At 42.2% G+C, this 19,566-nt stretch overlaps 1 protein-coding gene across 3 annotated transcripts in view; it reads right to left on the reverse strand.

Moving 5' to 3' along the window:
• The window catches only part of si:ch73-22o12.1 (nectin-2), a 359,691-nt gene that overhangs the window by 131,443 nt on the left and 208,682 nt on the right, over positions 1 to 19,566 (reverse strand). The window contains exon 7 of one of the 3 annotated variants that reach the window (XM_061914806.1): positions 4,012 to 5,229. The exons of the other annotated variants lie outside the window; for them this stretch is intronic. Coding sequence (XP_061770790.1) covers positions 4,661 to 5,229 — 569 coding nt within the window. The 3' untranslated portion in view covers positions 4,012 to 4,660. Of the gene's footprint in view, positions 1 to 4,011; positions 5,230 to 19,566 lie in introns of those variants that run through there. 3 annotated transcript variants of the gene reach the window in all.

The raw sequence follows: 19,566 nt of genomic DNA on the forward strand, positions 1-19,566 counted from the left end.
AGCTGGACGCATTTTAGCTACAAGTCAAACGTGAGTTGGAGTGGAGGACAAAGGACAATGCATGTACTGTATGTGCCTTTTATACAGAACCCAACAGGGAAAAAGGCACTTCTGACTTTTTTCGTGCCCTGACCTGGGATCGTCATGACTTGTGCAGCCCTTTGAGACACTCGTGATTAAAGTCCTACTGAAAGCCACTACTAGCGACCACGCAGTCTGATAGTTTATATATCAATGATGAAATATTGACATTGCAACACATGCCAATACGGCCGCTTTAGTTTACTTAATTACAATTTAAAACTTCCCGCGGAGTTTCCTGTTGAAAACGTCGAGGAAAGATGACGCGTGTTTGTGACGTTATTGGTTGGAGGGGACATATTAGCCAGCAACACTCACGGCTAAAAGTCATCTCTTTTCATCGCATAATTACACAGTATTTTGGACATCCGTGTTGCAGAATCTTTTGCAATTTGTTCATTTAATAATGGAGACTATAAAGAAGAATGCTGTTGGTGGAAAGCGGTGGATTGCAGCTGCCTTTAGCAACCGAAACACAGCCGGTGTTTGTTGTGAAGCTTTAACACAGAGCATTCAAGCGAACATGTTTCTCTACGTCAAACAGCAAGTTTTTGGATGGGAAAATCGTGATATTAAGTAGGCTCTTACCGGAGACTTGAGTGGATTACGCGACCTCATCCTGCAGCTCAAAAAGGCAGCTGTGATCTTGGCTCCTTGGCTTTTCTCAGAGACACTGGCGTTCACCGCAGCCATCCGACGTACAAGTATGACTTTATAATCTCACTAAAATACTTTTAACACAATAAGCAGATGAGGGATTTTCCAGACTTATCCTAGTAAATGTGTCTAATTACATCTGAAACGCTCCCACTGCCGCCGCCTGGAGCCGTCGCCTTTTCTTTTTTCTTTCTTTCTTTTATGCTTCACTCTAACTTTCTTCATCCACAAATCATCGCTCAAATTAATGGGGAAATCGTCGCTTTGATTATAAACAATGTTCAGATGTGAGGAGCTCCACAACCCGTGACGTCACGCGCACATCGTCTGCTACTTCCGGTACAGGCAAGGCTTTTTTTATTAGCGACCAAAAGTTGCGAACTTTATCGTGGATGTTCTCTACTAAATCCCTTCAGCAAAAATATGGCAATATGGCGAAATGATGAAGTATGACACATAGAATGGAGCTGCTATCCCCCTTTAAATAAGAACATCTCATTTCAGTAGGCCTTTAAGGGCTATATAAATAAACTTCGATTGATTGACTTTTTCGTTGTGACGAAACGAGAGCTGAGCCAGAAGGCAAAGCTCTCGGTCTACCGAGTTATCTAGAGTCCTACTCTCACTTATGGTCATGAAATGTGTGTCATGATCGAAAGAGTAAGATCGCGGCTACAAGCGGCCGAAATGAGTTTCCTCAGAAGGGTGGCTGGCATCTCCCTTAGAGATAGGGTGAGACGTTCAGTCCCCCGAAAGAGACTCGGAGTAGAGCCGCTGCTCCTTCGCTTGGAAAGAAGCCAGCTTAGGTGGTTCAGGCATCTCGTTCGGATGCCTCACGAGCGTCTCCCTTGGGAGGTCCTCCTTGCACGTCCCACTGGGAGGAGACCCCGCGGCAGGCTAAGGACCAGATGGCGGGATTACATCGCCTTTCTGGCCTGGGAACGCTTTGGGATCCCCCAGGAGGAAGTTGCTAATGTTGCTCTGGAGAGGGAAGTCTGGGGGTCTCTGCTGGAGCTGTTGTCCCCGCGACCCAATAAGCAGTTGAAGATGGATGGATGGAAGGATGATCGACTTTTGTCATTTTCTGATGTCAGAAAATCAGGACAGTTGCCGGACTTTTAACCCAACAGGGCAGAAAAAGTGAGTGTTGAGTTGGAGGACAAAGGACAATGGATGTACTGTGTGTGCCTTTTATACAGAACCCAATGGGAAAGGAGGCACTTTTGAGTTTTTTCTTGTGGGATCTGAGCTGAGGATGTCGTCGTGGCTTGTGCAGCCCTTTGAGACACTCGTGGTTAAGGGCTGTATAAATAAACTTTGATTGATTGACTTTTGTCATATTCTGATGTCACAAAATCAAGACAGCTGCCGGACTTTTGACACAACAGGGCAGAAAAAGTGACTGTTGGAATTGGGGGTTAAAGCACCAAAAATGATTCCCGGGGGCAGCTCACCTCACCTTCCAGTTGGTGATCAAAGGTGATGGGTCAAATGCTGAGAATAATTTTGCCACACCTAGTGTGTGTGTGACAATCATTGGTTCTTTAACTTAAACTTATGTAAAGGTTTAGCAGAATACCCTAAAAGAACAATTGGCCCGCTTTGTCTCAATGTTACCCCTTCTGATCAAAGATGGCCAACGACTGATTATCTAATGTCTTATAGAGTTGTCTCATAAGATTGTCCTGTGGTCTGAGGTGTGTTGAGAGCAAATTTGTCACCATAACTGACTCAAACGGGTCGGTGCCGATAACCAAAACTGATCATGTCTGTGGGGAAAGCAAACGCCTCCCGAGTCAGTGCTTCAGAAATTGTGACGTGGTCCGGAAAGTAGCTAATCAAGAAGCTAGAAAAGCAGTGAGCATGTCCACACCTGGAGATCGCCCAGTCGATTATAAAGTCTGTCTTTTCTTTCAAAAACAATCCCTCTACTCGTACGTCCTCTTCCACATTGCCTGTTTCCTGCTTGCTGCTATGTTTCTTCTTCAATTTCGTTACATCGAGTTTGTTGACGTGAGATTTGGGGCTTGGAGGACTAGAGTCCGCCTTGGTGTTGGAACAGAATAGTTAAGTGTGAGGTGTGCTGTGTTGAGATGATTGTTGGACACCAAACTGTTCAAAGCCTGATTGTATCTGATTTAGAACATCTTCATGTGTGTAACCCACTTTAGACGCATGGGACTTATACTAACTCCAAAAACTGCCAAGTGGACTTCACCGTACCCCCTTTTTGTTCTGGTAAGACTCATACAGAACTGCAAATAAACTACTCAGTGGCTTAGTGGTTAGAGCAGGGGTCGGGAACCTTTTTGGCTGAGAGAGCCACGAAAGTCAAATATCTTAAAATGTATTTCCGTGAGAGCCATATCATATTTTTAACACTGAATACAACTGTCAGGTTCAAACACTGATGACATCTATTAAACAGACAAGAAGCAAGGAATTAAACAGAGACTGGATTCAATTTAGCTCAATGAGGAGAAACCCGTAGACCTGTAAACTTTTACAGTGTCGTCCCACGCTCTGACAAGAGAATTCTACGCATCCTCTTTTATTTGGATTTTAAATGTGGGCATCTCCTTTTCCACTTAACAACATTGTTATTCTGAAGCTAACCAATAACAAATAAAATACTTATGACCATAAATGCGACTTCTTGAACAGGTGCGGTAGAAACGGACGGATGGATTAAAATGCATGGGAATGTTTTATCTTTTGAATGTTATTTTCAACACTGTGATTACCAGCGGAATTATCGATTACTTATCGTGTTAAGCAACGTTAGCTAAGAATTATCTGAAGGCCAGATGCAGTCATCCAAAGAGCCACATCTGGCTCGAGAGCCATAGGTTCCCTACCCCTGGGTTAGAGTGTCCGCCCTGATATCGGTAGGTTGTGAGTTCAAAGTCCGGCCGAGTCATACCAAAGACTACAACAATTGGAATTATTACCTCGCTGCTAGGGTTCGAATTGGGGGTTAAATCAGCAAAAATGATTCCCGGGCTCGGCACTGCTGCTGCCCACTGCTCCCCTCACCTCACCTCCCAGGGGGTGAACAAGGGTGATGGGTCAAATGCAGAGGACACATTTCACCACACCTAGTGTGTGTGTGTGTGTGACTATCATTGGCACTTTAACTTTAATCTTAACATGGAAGAAAGGTTTGGAAAGTGCTCAGTTTTAGATGTCGGGTTAGCCTTTGAGAGTTATTCGGTCTGAAATTTCTCGTTTAGCCATGTCAATGAAAGAAAAAAAAAAAACATGAATCCCTACTCGAGCTAAGGATTTTTAGTAAAATTCGTATCAACGCAACGGTGACAGACGATGCCAGCAGGGATTTGGGAGCTTGGGGAAATAAACGGGTGTTGGACGCCATACTTCAATTGACTTTCACACCCATCACTAGCTACCAACTTCCCGCCCCTCGCCACAGCACAACTCAAGGAAAAAAAGGTTTCCCACAGGCGACCCGAGAGAGCAGGCGAACATCGGCATGACAACCCGTCTCCACTTGAACGGAGAAGATAAGAGACCGCGGAAGGAAGCGAGAGACGCCCTCTGCGGCTTCTATCAGGATGCCGCTAATGCTGTGGTTCCTCTCTGTGATCTTACTGAGCGTCCATGTGATGGTTTAAGTTCCAATGTTCCGGTTGTAGTTTTTACAGGGCCGGTGTGAAAAAGCAAACAGCGGACACACCACTCCCAAGATTCCTACCACAAACACCCTCCTCCAACCCACCGGGGCTACACCGTGATTAATAATAGCATATATGTAAAATACATTTTTGAAAAATAAAGAGTGGTTTCATTCTCGCATCTCCAGCCGACAGGGACGACAACCCAGAGCCACAAAAATCCGCAGGACATTTTTTTTTCCCTTTTGTCTCCTCCTCCTCCTCCTCCTTCTTCTTCTCTTCCTGCTTTATACGTAAACAGCAGTTCGAGAAATGACGGAACCATCCCGCTGGGACTCCATGTCGTCATCCAGGTAGTCTCCGATCATATCGTCCTGGTCGTTGGGCGGGCGCAGCTGCAGGATGGGGGCGCCCCCGGTGAAGTGATCGTACCGCTCCTCTTCCTCCAGCTCGTCGAACTTTCTCCTCTCCGCGTCGTCCAGCTCGCTGCTGAGCAGGATGTCCTGGGCGGTGGGCGCGCCGGAGAGCACCTCGGGCTGCCCCCCGACACCCAGGGGCCCGTGGTTGTTCTTCTCCCCGAGACCCTGGTGGGACGAGCCGTCGTTGTACACGTAGATGGGGCCGTTGTTGTTGCCCACGCCGCCGCCGACGCCGCCCCCGCTCGTGCCGTTCTTGCTGGCCTTCTTGCCGCCGCCGAAAATGCGCGTCTTGAGGTCGTTGGTGCGGTAGCCCTGCTGCTGCCGGCGGCTACGAGTGACCAGCACGGCCACCAGGGCGGCGACCAAAAGCAGGGCCAGCAGGGAGCCGATCACGGCCCCCGCCACCACGCCGGCATTGGATGGGTTCTCTGAAGGCTCTGTAGGTGGGAGAGGAGGAAGGGATGGAGAGAAACAGGGGAGAAAAAGCCTGTGAATTGTGCTGAGAGAAAGCCACAAAGGTAGGAAGGGAAAAGGAGACTAGAACCAGGGAAGGACCAGGTAGGGAAGGTTGGGTGTTGTAGGTATTTTGGACTCTCCCGAAACATAGTCAACCAATTTTGGACTTCATGGATATTGCGGTCAATCTGCCAATAAAACAGGCATCAAACAAGTCCACTAGAGAAGTTATCTACTCTATTTCTTCATATCAGTGACGTGTGGTCAGGGGAGGCAGGGGAGGCAGTGCCTCACCTGTGATCATGCAAAGAAATAAAATATATAATGATACAAAAAATTGTAATTGTTAGTTTTTCATTTTCATTTAGCTTCACCAATTTGGATGATTTTTTTCTTTAAAATCCCTGAATTTTCGCAATCCCTTGTAAACTTCTCTGTCTGCCGTGCGGCCAGAGCTCGTTCTTGTCTGGTGTGTTGCTGAGCGTTCAAAACGGCAGAGAAAAAAGTCTGAGGTGATCCCAGACATACGGTGGCCTCAGCGGGTAGGTGCCGCGGTGACTTATTTTTTCCGTCTTGTGCACCCCGACTTTCAACATGGATGACTACATTTCCACACTTAAACAGTTTTCTAAAGTGCACTTTCAAGCGAAGCAGGAGATAATTACTAAAGGAAGACCAACGGTGGAGCTGAATGGTTTCTTTCAATCAGCAGGACGGAAAGTTACTCGCTCTTTCCAAACGAAGTGGGATACCTGAAAAGATTGGCTTTGTGGATGTTCTGCAAGAAACCTCCTGGTAGCCCAGCACCTCCAAAACCCTCAAATCTAGACTCCAAACATCCCAGAACGAGCTAGTCCGGTTACTTTTAGACCTCCACCCCAGATCACACCTCGCTCCAACCCACTTCTCCAAAGTGGGCTGGCTAAGGGTGGAGGACAGAGTCAAACAACTTGCACTGAGCCTAGTCTATAAAATCCGCTACACCTCCCTGATACCCAAGTACATGTCAAACTACTTCCTTAACGTAAATGAGCGCCATAACCACAACACCAGGGGGAGCTCCACAAACCACGTTAAACCCAGATTCCGATCTAACAAAGGTCTTAACTCATTCTCTTTCTATGCCACATCAATGTGGAATGCACTCCCAACAGGTATAAAAGTAAGTGCATCTCTATATTCCTTCAAAAGCGCTCTAAAACAACACCTCCAGGCAACTTCAACACTTTACTAATACCCTCCTCCATTCACATCCCATCTCCCCGGATTATAAACAACTCAAATGTACTTCTAATGTATATACTTGTTCTTATGCTATGTGAACTCACTATGTTCTCTGCTGGCTGTACATATCCTACTAAGTCACACCTACACTCTTTCAATGTCCACATTTCTCTGTTGATGCAATTGTTGATGACTGAAGTACTGATATCAACCAAAGCTCCTCATCCCACCCCCCGGATTGTAAATAATGTAAATAATTCAATGTACATACTATGATGATTAACTTGTGTGATGACTGTATTATGTTGATAGTATATATTTGTACCATGAATTGATTAACGTAAACCCCGAATTAAGTTGAAAAACTTATTGGGGTGATACCATTTAGTGGTCAATTGTATGGAATATGTACTGTACTGTGCAATCTACTAATAAATGTTGCAATCAATCAATCAAACCGCTTTTTCTGCTTTCCTTGCCTTCTTTTTTCAACCAGTGGAAATGTGTGGACTCAAATGGGATTTTGTGACCTACAGAATTTGCAAAGAAGCCTCACATATTCAAAGCTAGATTGCGCTAAAAAGGTTTGGGACGACGAGGATGGACTCTGCTTTGGATGAACAGCGGCGACTCAACATCAATGTCCACAATGCTGAGGTAAAAGAGAACCAAAATATTTCAAAAGATGTCATCAATGCGAATGTTCCACAGGCTAATACAAAAAGAAACAGCGAACCACACTTTGGACAACCCTGGGCTGAGAAAAGTAAAAACTTTTATTCCGAATGTCATTTGTTTATTTTTATACAGAAAGTGGAGTACAGCCCAAAAGCTTTGATTAGAATGACTAAAAACTATGTGATATCTGCCATTGGTTTTTCTCATTTTTTTGTTAGCTAACGGGCTACTTTGCCTGGTTCAAACGGTGTTGAAAAAAATCCCATGTTCTACATCTTTATCCAGATTCTCACCACATCGTTTAGGGTTGTTCTTTGGCTTTTGTGCCATGTCTTTTGTGGGGGGTTTATAGTTTTTGGGTAATCAGCACCAAAACCGCTAACTCTGTGACCTACTCTTTACGGTTCTACGTTGTCACAAAAATAAAAAAATAAAGCCAATAGCTGCCCAAAAGTTTTGCAGAGTATTACAGTAGTACAACTAAATATTGTTAAAATATAAATCATACACTGCAAATGATTTGCCACATGCCAAGATTTCCAATTGCATTCCAAGAGACTTCCCTAGTTTTAAGAGCTAGTTACTAATTTTTAGTCATATCATAAATTAATTTTAGCATGAATAATTATGTTTGGTCTATTCTAGTTTTTTTTGGGAGTATAAGTCGCACCTGCCGAAAATGCATAATAAAGAAGGAAAAAAACATATACATGTTGCACTGGAGTATAAGTCGCATTTTGGGGGGAAATTTATTTGATAAAATCCAACAGCAAGAATAGACATTTGAAAGGCAATTTAAAATAAATAAAGAATAGTGAAGAACAGGCTGAATAAGTGTAGGTTATATGAGGCATAAATAAGCAACTGCTATGTTAACCTAACATATTATGGTAAGAGTCATTCAAATAACTATAACATATAGAACATGCTATACCTTTACCAAACTATCTCTCACTCCTAATCCATAAATCCCATGAAATCTTATACGTCTAGTCTCTTACGTGAATGAGCTAAATAATATTATTTGATATTTTACGGTAATGTGTTAACAATTTCACACATAAGTCGCTCCTGAGTATAAGTCGCACCCCCGGTCAAACTATGAAAAAAAACTGCGACTTATAGTCAGAAAAATACGGTAAATGGGTTATACTTGTATAGCGCTTTTCTACCTTCAAGGTACTCGAAGCGCTTTGACACCATTTCCACATTCACCCATTCACACACCCATACGATGCCCTAACCAGGACCCATCAGGAGCAAGGGTGAAGTGTCTTGCTCAAGGACACAACGGACGTGACTAGGCTGGTAGAAGGTGGGGATCGAACCAGGAACCCTGAGGTTGCTGGCACGGCCACTCCCCCAACCCGCTCCACGCCGTCCCCACATTGAGAAAATAACTTTCAAATGACATAGTTTTGTTTTCCCCAAATTGTGTTTAAAGATTCTGCAACATCCCGAGGATGCTTACCATATTTTTCTGACTATAAGTCGCAGTTTTTTTCATAATTTGGCCGGGGGTGCGACTTATACTCAGGAGCGACTTATGTGTGAAATTATTAGCATAAAATATCAAATAATATTATTTATCTCATTCACGTAAGAGACTAGACGTATAAGATTTCATGGGATTTATGGATTAGGAGTGAGAGATAGTTTGGTAAAGGTATAGCATGTTCTATATGTTATAGTTATTTGAATGACTCTTACCATAATATGTTAGGTTAACATAGCAGTTGCTTATTTATGCCTCATATAACCTACACTTATTCAGCCTGTTCTTCACTATTCTTTATTTATTTGAAATTGCCTTTCAAATGTCTATTCTTGGTGTTGGATTTTATCGAATAAATTTCCCCCAAAAATGCGACTTATACTCCAGTGCGACTTATATATGTTTGTTTCCTTATTTATTATGCATTTTTGGCAGGTGCGACTTATACTCCGGAGCGACTTATACTCTGAAAAATATGGTAATTGAATATTGCTTTCTGCTTTTTTAGAATAAAATATTTATTTCCGTCTTAAAAGTTCTGTTATTTTCCCAGATACATAAATCTTAATTTAGGATGTTTTATCAAGTAAAAATAACGGTAACACTTTAGTATTGGGAACATATTCACTATTAATTAGTAGCTCAAATTAGTAATGAAGTGGCATAATACACTGAAAGTGATTGTTCCTATTACCCCTTTGTTCAAGTGTTTCTTCCACTTGGGGCGCAGGCATCTTGTCCGGCTTACACCGTACACTAGAGATGCACGGATAGGCAATTATATCATCCGTAACCGCATCACCAAAGTCGTCATCCACCCGAACCAACATTTTATCAGAACCGCAACCGCCCGTTGAAATACATCAGAGGTCGTCCACCTTTACAACTCAAAGAGCTATTTAAACCCCTTTCACAGATTAAAGTAGACAAAGGGAGCCGCTAACGTTCTCGTGAATATCCAATGGTGTTCATCCTGATGACAAGAACAAGGGCGTGCTGTGAAGCCATTGCCTTTGACACATTCAACAACATGTTCAAACCAATCGTTAGTCCAGCAACATGTTGTCCGCAGCTTCCACAATCACACGTACAAGATTGAAAGGCATACTGGGTGAAATAGAGTACACTGATCGTTGTGATATAAACTATTTTAACACTCTTACTAATATGCGCCACGCTGTGAAACCACACCAAACAAGAATGACAAACACATTTCAGGAGAACATCCTCACAGTAACACAACATAAACGCAACACAACACATACCCAGAATCCTTTGCATCCGTGACACCCCCTGAATATATTTTACACCCCCGCCCACCTAAACTTCGCACGGGGGGAGGATGTTCTCCCGAAATGTGTTTGTCAATCTTGTTTGGTGTGGCTTCACAGCGTGGCGCATATTACTAAGAGTGTTAAAATAGTTTATATCACAACCATTAGTGTACTCTGTGTCACCCAGTATGCCTTGCAGTCATGTGTGTGTGTGTGCACACACAACATGTTGCTGGACTGGCAGGCAGATAGTACATGTTGTAGAAGGCGACAAAGCCAATGACTTCATAGCACGCCCTAATACTTATGAACCGGGTGACAGCCGGCAGTCATTCTAGAGAATGTTTGCGTCTCCTATTGTCTTCTTCGCTTTGTGACACGGATCCTAAATGGCTCTTTGAATGGCAAAGGATACTGATCCCAGAACCATGTATATCAAATATTTCCGAATGGTTCAACCGCCACCCGCCCGAATCTAATTAAAATCTATTTTTTCGTCATGTCACCCGCCCGACCCACAGTTTATCCGCGGATGAGACCGCGAACCGCACATCTCCACCGTACACACAGCCTTCCTTGTCAGGTATTGTTCCTTTTCCACTAATTCAGGGGTATCAAACTGGTTTTAGATCGGGGGCCACATGGAGAAAAATCTTCTCCCAAATGGGCCGGATTGGTAAAATCACGACACGATAACTTAAAAATAAAGAAAGATTCAGATGATTTTCTTTGTTTGAAAATAAAACATTCTGAAATTGTACAAAACATAATGTTGGGAGTTTTTTACACTTACAAGTTTGACGTTAATATTATTCTATCTTTATTTGTCGTTATTTACATTTTATTTACAATAATGTGATCATGTTCATCAGTCAACTCATTGGTGTTAATTTTCAATCCATCAAGATAAAAAAATAAATGATATCAAAATCAAATTACAGTATGTTATTTATGTAGTTTGATCATTTCCTCGACTGATGTACTAACATCATGTGGTTTATTTGTACATATGTAGCATCCATCATCTACAAAGATGTAAAGAATTGCTATTGCGACATCTAGTGGACACATTTAGAACAGCTGTTACTTTTGTTCAAAAATGTCAGGTTGATTTTTATACTTAGCAAAGTCATCCCGCGGGCCGGATAAAACCTGTTCATGGGCCAGATCCAGCCCTCGGACCGTAGGTTTGACACCCCTGCACTAATTCAAACTGATCCAGCAGCGCCATTGAAGATTATTTCATTACAAAAAACAAGGAACAGAATACTCGGGAAACAAAATAAAAAGGTACACTGCAAAAACTGAAATCTAAGTAAGATGAAAAAATGAAATAAGAGTAATGTTTGCCTATTTTCTGTCTGATAAGATCATTCTTCTCACGAAGCAGATTTTATGTTAGAGTGTTTTACTTGTTTTAAAGTCCTACTGAAAGCCACTACTAGCGACCACGCAGTCTGATAGTTTATATATCAATGATGAAATATTAACATTGCAACACATGCCAATACGGCCGCTTTAGTTTACTAAATTGCAATTTTAAATTTCCCGCGGAGTTTCCTGTTGAAAACGTTGCGGAATGATGACGCGTGTTTGTGACGTTATTAGTTGGAGGGGACATTTTATCCCAGCACCACTTGCGGCTAAAAGTCGTCTGCTTTAATCGTATAATTACACAGTATTCTGGACATCTGTGTTGCTGAATCTTTTGCAATTTGTTCAATTAATAATGGAGAAGTCAAAGTAGAAAGATGGAGTTGGGAAGCTTTAGCCTTTAGCCACACAAACACACGGTGATTCCTTGTTTAAAATTCCCGGAGGTGAAGCTTTACTATGGATCAGAGCGGTCAAGCGAACATGGATCCCGACTACTTGTCAACCGGCAGGTTTCGGTTAGAAAATTGTGGTAAAAAGTCGCCTCTTACCGGAGATCAGCGGAGCTTCTGTCCTGCTGCGGCTTTGTGACTTCCCTCAGAGACTGGCGTCAATACACCCGTGGACACACCCCTCCGACTATCAGGTACTATTTAACTCACTAAAACACTAGCAACACAATAGAAAGATAAGGGATTTCCCAAAATTATCCTAGTAAATGTGTCTAAAAACATCTGAATCGCCCCCAAGGCAATCGCCTTTTTTTTTTTTTTAACTTTTTTTAATTCCTAGTCCTTCACTTTAAATTTCCTTATCCATGAATCTTTCTTCCTTGCTCAAATTAATGGGGAAATTGTCGCTTTCTCTGTACGAATAGCTCACGCTGCTGGAGGCTCACATTACAAACAATGTGAGGACGTGAGGAGCCCTCACACCGGTGACGTCATCGTCTGCTACTTCCGGTACAGGCAAGACTTTTTTTATCAGCGAGCAAAAGCTGCGAACTTTATCGTGGATGTTCTCTACTAAATCCTTTCAGCAAAAATATGGCAATATGGCGAAATGATGAAGTATGACACTTAGAATGGAGCTGCTATCCCCGTTTAAATAAGAACATCTCATTTCAGTAGCCGTTTTAAAGGGGAACATTATCACAATTTGAAAAGGGTTAAAAACAATAAAAATCAGTTCCCAGGGGCTTGTTGTATTTTTTGAATTTTTTTTCCAAATTTTACCGGTCCCCGAATATCCCTAAAAAAAGCTTTAAAGTGCTTGATTTTCGCTATTTGTGATGCCACTATCCATTTCCCTGTGACGTCACACAGTGCTGCCAATGTAAACAAACAATGGGAATACCACAGCAAGATATAGCGACATTAGCTCGGATTCAGACTCGGATTTCAGCGGCTTAAGCGATTTAACAGATTACGCATGTATTGAAACAGATGGTTGGAGTATGAAAGTATTGAAGAAGAAACTGAAGCTATTGAGCGAATAGCTATTGACGCTATTCATAGCCATAGCATGGCCGAATAGTTGCGTTAGCATCGCCGGTAAAATGTGCGGACCAAACGATCAGGACATTTGCATCTTGTGACACTGGAGTAACTTAAACCCATCGATTGGTAAGTGTTTGTTTCGCATTAAATGTGGGTGGAAGGAAACGTAATATAGTTGCAAATGCATCTGCAGGTTATCCATACATCTCTGTGCCATGTCTGCTTTGGCACCGCCGGTAAATAGCATGTTAGCATCGATTAGCGTAGCATGTTAGCATCGATTAGCTGGCAGTCAACATCAACAAAACTCACCTTTGTGATTTCGTTGATTTTATAGTTGCAAATGCATCTGCAGGTTATCCATACATCTCTGTGCCATGTCTGCTTTGGCACCGCCGGTAAATAGCATGTTAGCATCGATTAGCGTAGCATGTTAGCATCGATTAGCTGGCAGTCAACATCAACAAAACTCACCTTTGTGATTTCGTTGATTTTATAGTTGCAAATGCATCTGCAGGCTATCCATACATCTCTGTGCCATGTCTGTCTTAGCATCGCCGGTCAAATGTGGAGACACTCTGGCACATTCAATGGGGGTCTGGCGGCAGACACTTTGGCATCTTGGGGCCAGTGGTGCAACTTGAATCCCTCCCTGTTAGTGTTGTTACACCCTCCGACAACACACCCACCAGGCATGATGTCTCCAAGGTTCCAAAAATTGGTCGAAAAAACGGAAAATAACAGAGCTGAGACCCGGTGTTTGTAATGTGTTGAAAATTAAAATGGTGGCTGTGTTACCTCGGCGACGTCACATTCTGACGTCATCACCACATAAGTGATAAACAGAAAGGCGTTTAATCCGCCAAAATTCACCCATTTAGAGTTCGGAAATCGGTTAAAAAAATATATGGTCTTTTTTCTGCACCATCAAGGTATATATTGACGCTTACATAGGTCTGCTGATAATGTTCCCCTTTAAGGGTTTTGGTCCTAAATTATCTTAGTAAGATATTACAGCTTGTTGCTGAGATTTTATGTCATCCATCCATTTACCACCGCTTATTCCTTTTGGGGTGGCGGGGGGCGCTGGTGCCTATCTCAGCTACAATCGGGCAGAAGGCGGCGTACACCCTGGACAAGTCAGCACAGCACAGATAGACAGACAACATTCACACACTAGGGACCATTTAGTGTTGCCAATCAACTTATCCCCAGGTGCATGTCTTTGGAGGTGGGAGGGGCCTATCCCCAGGTGCATGTCTTTGGAGGTGGGAGGGGCCTATCCCCAGGTGCATGTCTTTGGAGGTGGGAGGGGCCTATCCCCAGGTGCATGTCTTTGGAGGTGAGAGGAAGCCGGAGAACCCGGAGGGAACCCACACATTCACGGTGAGAACACTGGAAATAGTTGCTTCGGCATATTTTGCCAGCTCTTTTTTGCAATGTGCTTGCATTGGATTGAGTGGAAGAGCAGCTGACGGGCCAAACAGAGACCGACTAATTAGTATGTAGTGTGCCTCCAAGCTAAAACCCCGCCCATATCTCCAGTAAGCTTGCATTTAGCTACAGTAGTGACCTTTCCTCTCCTGCTTTAAAACAGCTCCTCATTCCCTCAACCACGTCACAAAAAGGTCTCAGACATGCCGCCTCCTCCTCCCCCTCCCCCTACTCCTGCTGTGTTGCCCTTCAACCGCCAGCTTGCTTGCGTCCAAGGCTGCTGCACAAATCACAAAGCCATGCGATGGCGGCGGCAGGGGGAGGAGTTAGGAAGGGCAACGGTGTGTGTGCGTGCGCGGCGGCGGAACAGGTGGAGAGGGAGGCCATGCTGGTGAGGATAATGATGGATGGAGCAGTAGAGGAGGAAGAGGAGATGGTGAAGGAAGAGGGTGGCAGGGTGAGTGAGGGACAAAGTGATGCAGCAGAATGACAGCTCGTCCTGAAGGCAATAAAGGAAGATCACGCCCCCTCCAACATCTGATTGGTGGAGTGCCATAATACCAATAGAAGCCTATTAGTTTCGATTTGGGTTTGTTTGAGTCCCAAAAGGCAAGAATGCTGACCTTCTCTCCACGGTCTACAAACCCCGTTTCCATAGGAGTTGGGAAATGGTGTTAGATGTAAATATAAACAGAATACAATGATTTGCAAATCCTTTTCAAGCCATATTCAGTTGAATATGCTACAAAGACAACATATTTGATGTTCAAACTGATAAACACTTTGTTGTTGCAAATAATCATTAACTTTAGAATTTGATGCCAGCATCACGTGACAAAGAAGTTTGGAAAGGTGGCAATAAATACTGATAAAGTTGAGGAATGCTCATCAAACACTTATTTGGCTGGGCCCGAGCTCATCTAAGATGGACTGATGCAAAGTGGAAAGGTGTTCTGTGTTGTGTTGTCCTCCAAATCAAAGAGGAAAATAACCATTCGGATTGATATAGGCGCAAAGTGGAAAAGCCAGCATGTGTGATGGTATGGGGGTGTATTAGTGCCCAAGGCATGGGTAACTTACACATCTGTGAAGGCACCATTAATGCTGAAAAGGTCCATACAGGTTTTGGAGCAACACATGTCATCCAAGCAACGTTATTGACGCCCCTGCTTATTTCAGCAAGACAAGTGTTATTTACATCAGCGTGGCTTGGTAAAAAAGGAGTGTGGTTACTTTCCTGGCCCGCCTGCAGTCCAGACCTGTCTCCCATGGAAAATGTGTGGCACATTATGAAGCGTAAAATAGGACAACAAGACCCCGGACTGTTGAAGGACTGAAGCTCTACATAAAACAAGAATGGGAAAGAATTCCACTTTCAAAGCTTCAACAATTAGTTTCCTCAGTTCCAAAAAGTTTATTGAGTGTTGTTAAAAGGAAAGGTGATGTAACACAGTGGTGAACATGCCCTTTCCCAACTACTTCATGTTGCAGCCATGAAATTTTATGTTCATAAATTATTTGCAAAAAAAAAAAAAGTTTATGAGTTTGAACATCAAATATGTTGTCTTTGTAGCATATTCAACTGAATATGGCTTGAAAAGGATTTGCAAATCATTGTATTCTGTTTATATTTACATCTAACACAATTTCCCAACTCATATGGAAACAAGGTGTGTATTTTACGAGTGCGTGAACACTCCAGAGATGAAGCAGCACACCACGGTGCCTAAATCAGGGCTGTGAAGGCAACCCATGTGACTTGTCAGCCATACAGGCTGCACTAACTCCTGCTTCCCTCCACCAGTGTGGAATGCAATATTTTAAAAAGAAAGGTCTCCTTGACAGCAAAAAAAAAAAAAAAAGTTAATATTGCAACGGATCATTATCAGCAATAGCCGGAAAACAAAACTAATGCCATTAAAATCGACTTTCCCACCCCATGGTGCCTCAATTTGGAGGAGTGTCAAAGCAGTACTGGACCAGGTAACTGTAAACACAACTAAGTATTGAAAACATCACTCAGACAAAATGGGTGCACACATTCTTTTTTTAAATCATCTGGGAACTGTGATTCTCATTTACACCGATTGTAAAACGATTCATAATTTTTAAAAATCATCTAAAAAAAATAAATAAATAAAAAGTGTATATATATATATATATATATATATATATATATATATATATTTACATATATATATAGACACACACACACACACACACACACATATATACATACACACACATATATATATATTATACACACGCACACACACATATATACACACTTATATTCACATTTATATGTATATATATATATATACGTATATATATATATATATATACACATACATATATACATTTACACACACACACACACACACACACACACACACACACACACACACACACACACACACATACACACATACATAACTAACCTGTTTTGAAAAAGTTGTATTTTAGTTGTACCATTTAACAAATTGCAATAATTGGTTAGAATCAAGAATCGAAAATCGATTGGAATCGAATCAAATTATTAGGTCCCCTAAAATTCACACGCCTATTTTTCACCTCCTTATCCACATAAAAGGTGATATATTTTATCCAAGAGGAGACTAAGGGCAGAAAGAAAACGTGTCCGCAGTTTAAAAACCAAGAATTACTGCAAAAACAATGAATCAATCAATCCAATCCACCTTATTTATATAGCACATTTAAACAACAATAATGTTTCCAAAGTGCTGCACAGACATGTTAAAAACAATACTAAAAAAAACAAAAAAACAATATCATGCTCCAGCAATGACTGAATAAAACAAAAAATACATAAAAATAAAACCAATAAAAACAATATAAAAACAAATATGATTAAAAACTATTTTAAATGGTAAAATCAATTAAAACAGTAAAATACAAATCAAAATGTATATTTAAAAAAAGAACAGAGAGGACAACAGAGGACCACACAACTCACGTAGTGTTAAAAGCCAAAGAATAAAAGTGGGTCTTAAGACGAGACTTAAAAGACTCCACTGTGGAAGCAGTTTGAACATGGAGCGGCAGAGTGTTCCATAGCTTAGGGCCGACCACAGAGAAGGCCCTGTCTCCCCTGGTCTTAAGTCTGGTCTTGGGCACCACGAGCTGGAGCTGGCTCTCGGACCTCAGAGCGCGCGCAGGAGTGTAAATTTGGATGAGGTCCGACATATACTGAGGTGCCAGTCCATGTAAAGATTTAAAAACAAACAGCAATGTTTTAAAGTCAATTGTAAAATGAACAGGGAGCCAGTGTAAACTCTGAAGAATTGGGGTTATATGCTGGCTTTTCCTGGTCGCTGTTAAATGTCCTGCTGCCGCGTTCTGGACTAACTGCAACCGAGAGAGAGCTTTTTGGCTAGTGCCAGCATAAAGTGCATTGCAGTCATCCAGGCCACTTGAAATAAAAGCATGCACAACTTGTTCAAAAAGGTTAAAAGATAAAAACGGTTTAACCTTTACTAAAAGACGAAGATGATAAAAACACGATTTTAAAACGCCATTGACTTGTTTGTCAAGTTTAAAATCTGAAGCAGAATGAGGGCCTTCTGCATTTACGGCTTTTTCAAGGCAAATAGTACACATTTTTGTCCAAAGGGAGACTGAGGGCAGCAAGAAACTGAGCGATGCTTCAATGGGGAGACTGCAGAGCTTAAAAATTGAATAAAGTACCACAAACACAATTAAGAAAACACTTTATATCCCAAAAACAACAAAGTGCAGCAGTAAAGTGAAGTACAATACTGGAGTGTAAACAATGAAGCTATACTCTGTTTTCTGTCCATTTTTCACATCAGAATTGTATCCAACATTAATACAAATCATTGAATGCATGTATCTGATAAAGAAATGCTACCAGGGGTATTTTTTGTTTACATAATTAAAAGACAAATTCCATCCAACAGGAGACTTAAAGTCCTACTGAAAGCCACTACTAGCCACCACGCAGTCTGATAGTTTATATATCAATGATGAAATATTAACATTGCAACACATGACAATACGGCCGCTTTACTTTACTAAATTGCAATTTTACATTTCCCGCGAGGTATCCTGTTGAAAACGGAATGATGACGCGTATGATGATGCGCGCGCGCGACGTCACCGGTGGTAGCGGACATGCTCTCCCAGCACTGATCAAGGCTAAAAGTAGCCTGTTTTTAGTCGCATAATTACACAGTATTCTGGACATCTGTGTTGCTGAATCTTTTGCAATTTGTTCAATTAATAATGGAGACGTCAAAGAAGAAAGATGTTGGTGGAAAGCGGTGGAGTGCAGCCGGCTGTAGCAACACAAACACAGCCGGTGTTTCTTTATTTGTTGTGAAGCTTTAATATGGAACAGAGCGGTCAAGCGAACATGTTTCTCTACCACATGTCAACCGGCAGGTTTCGGTGAGAAAATTGCGGTAATAAGTCAGCTCTTACCGTAAACATGAGCGGAGCTTGTGTCGTTCCTCCTGCAGCTGTCAAAGAGGCAGCTGTGACTTTCTTGGCTCCTCCGTGGCTTCCCTCAGAGACACTGGCGGTCACCACACCTCTCCGACTTTCAGGTATGTTTATATAATCTCACTAAAACACTAGTAACACAATAAGCAGATAAGGGATTTTCCAGAATTATCCTAGTAAATGTGTCTAACATCTGAATCGCTCCCACTGTATAGTCTTATTTTTTATTTTTTTTCTAGTCCTTCACTTTCACTATCCTCATCCACGAATCTTTCATCCTCGCTCAAATTAATGGGGAAATTGTCGCTTTCTCGGTACGAATCACTCTAGCTGCTGGTGGCCATGATTGCAAACATTGTGAGAATGTGAAGAGCCCTACAACCCATGATGTCACGCGCACATCGTCTGCTACTTCCAAGGCTTTTCTGCTAGCGACCAAAAGTTGTGAACTTTATGGTGGATGTTCTCTACTAAATCCTTTCCGCAAAAATATGGCAATAATGGGAAATGATGAAGTATGACACATAGAATGGAGCTGCTATCCCCCTTTAAATAAGAACATCTCATTTCAGTCGGCCTTTAGGGCAGCAAGAAAGAGGATCTGCAGCAAAGTAGAGTCTGTTGATTATGACACTTGTGAATCCAGCAGGGAATGCTGCTATTAACATGTGTAAAGCCTGCATGTTCCCGCCATTTCCTTCTCTCTCTCACTGTTAGCTACATATAGAGACAGAGTGACACAGAATAACGGGACCAAGTTATCCTTGCAATATTCCACTTTCTGAGGTAGTGCTGGAGGCGTAACAAAAGCTGTGTGTGCAAGGTACAAAGTTGTGTTGGAATACATTGTCAGGT

This window comes from Nerophis ophidion, linkage group LG11, assembly GCF_033978795.1.
Source record: "Nerophis ophidion isolate RoL-2023_Sa linkage group LG11, RoL_Noph_v1.0, whole genome shotgun sequence".
Taxonomy (NCBI): domain Eukaryota; kingdom Metazoa; phylum Chordata; class Actinopteri; order Syngnathiformes; family Syngnathidae; genus Nerophis; species Nerophis ophidion.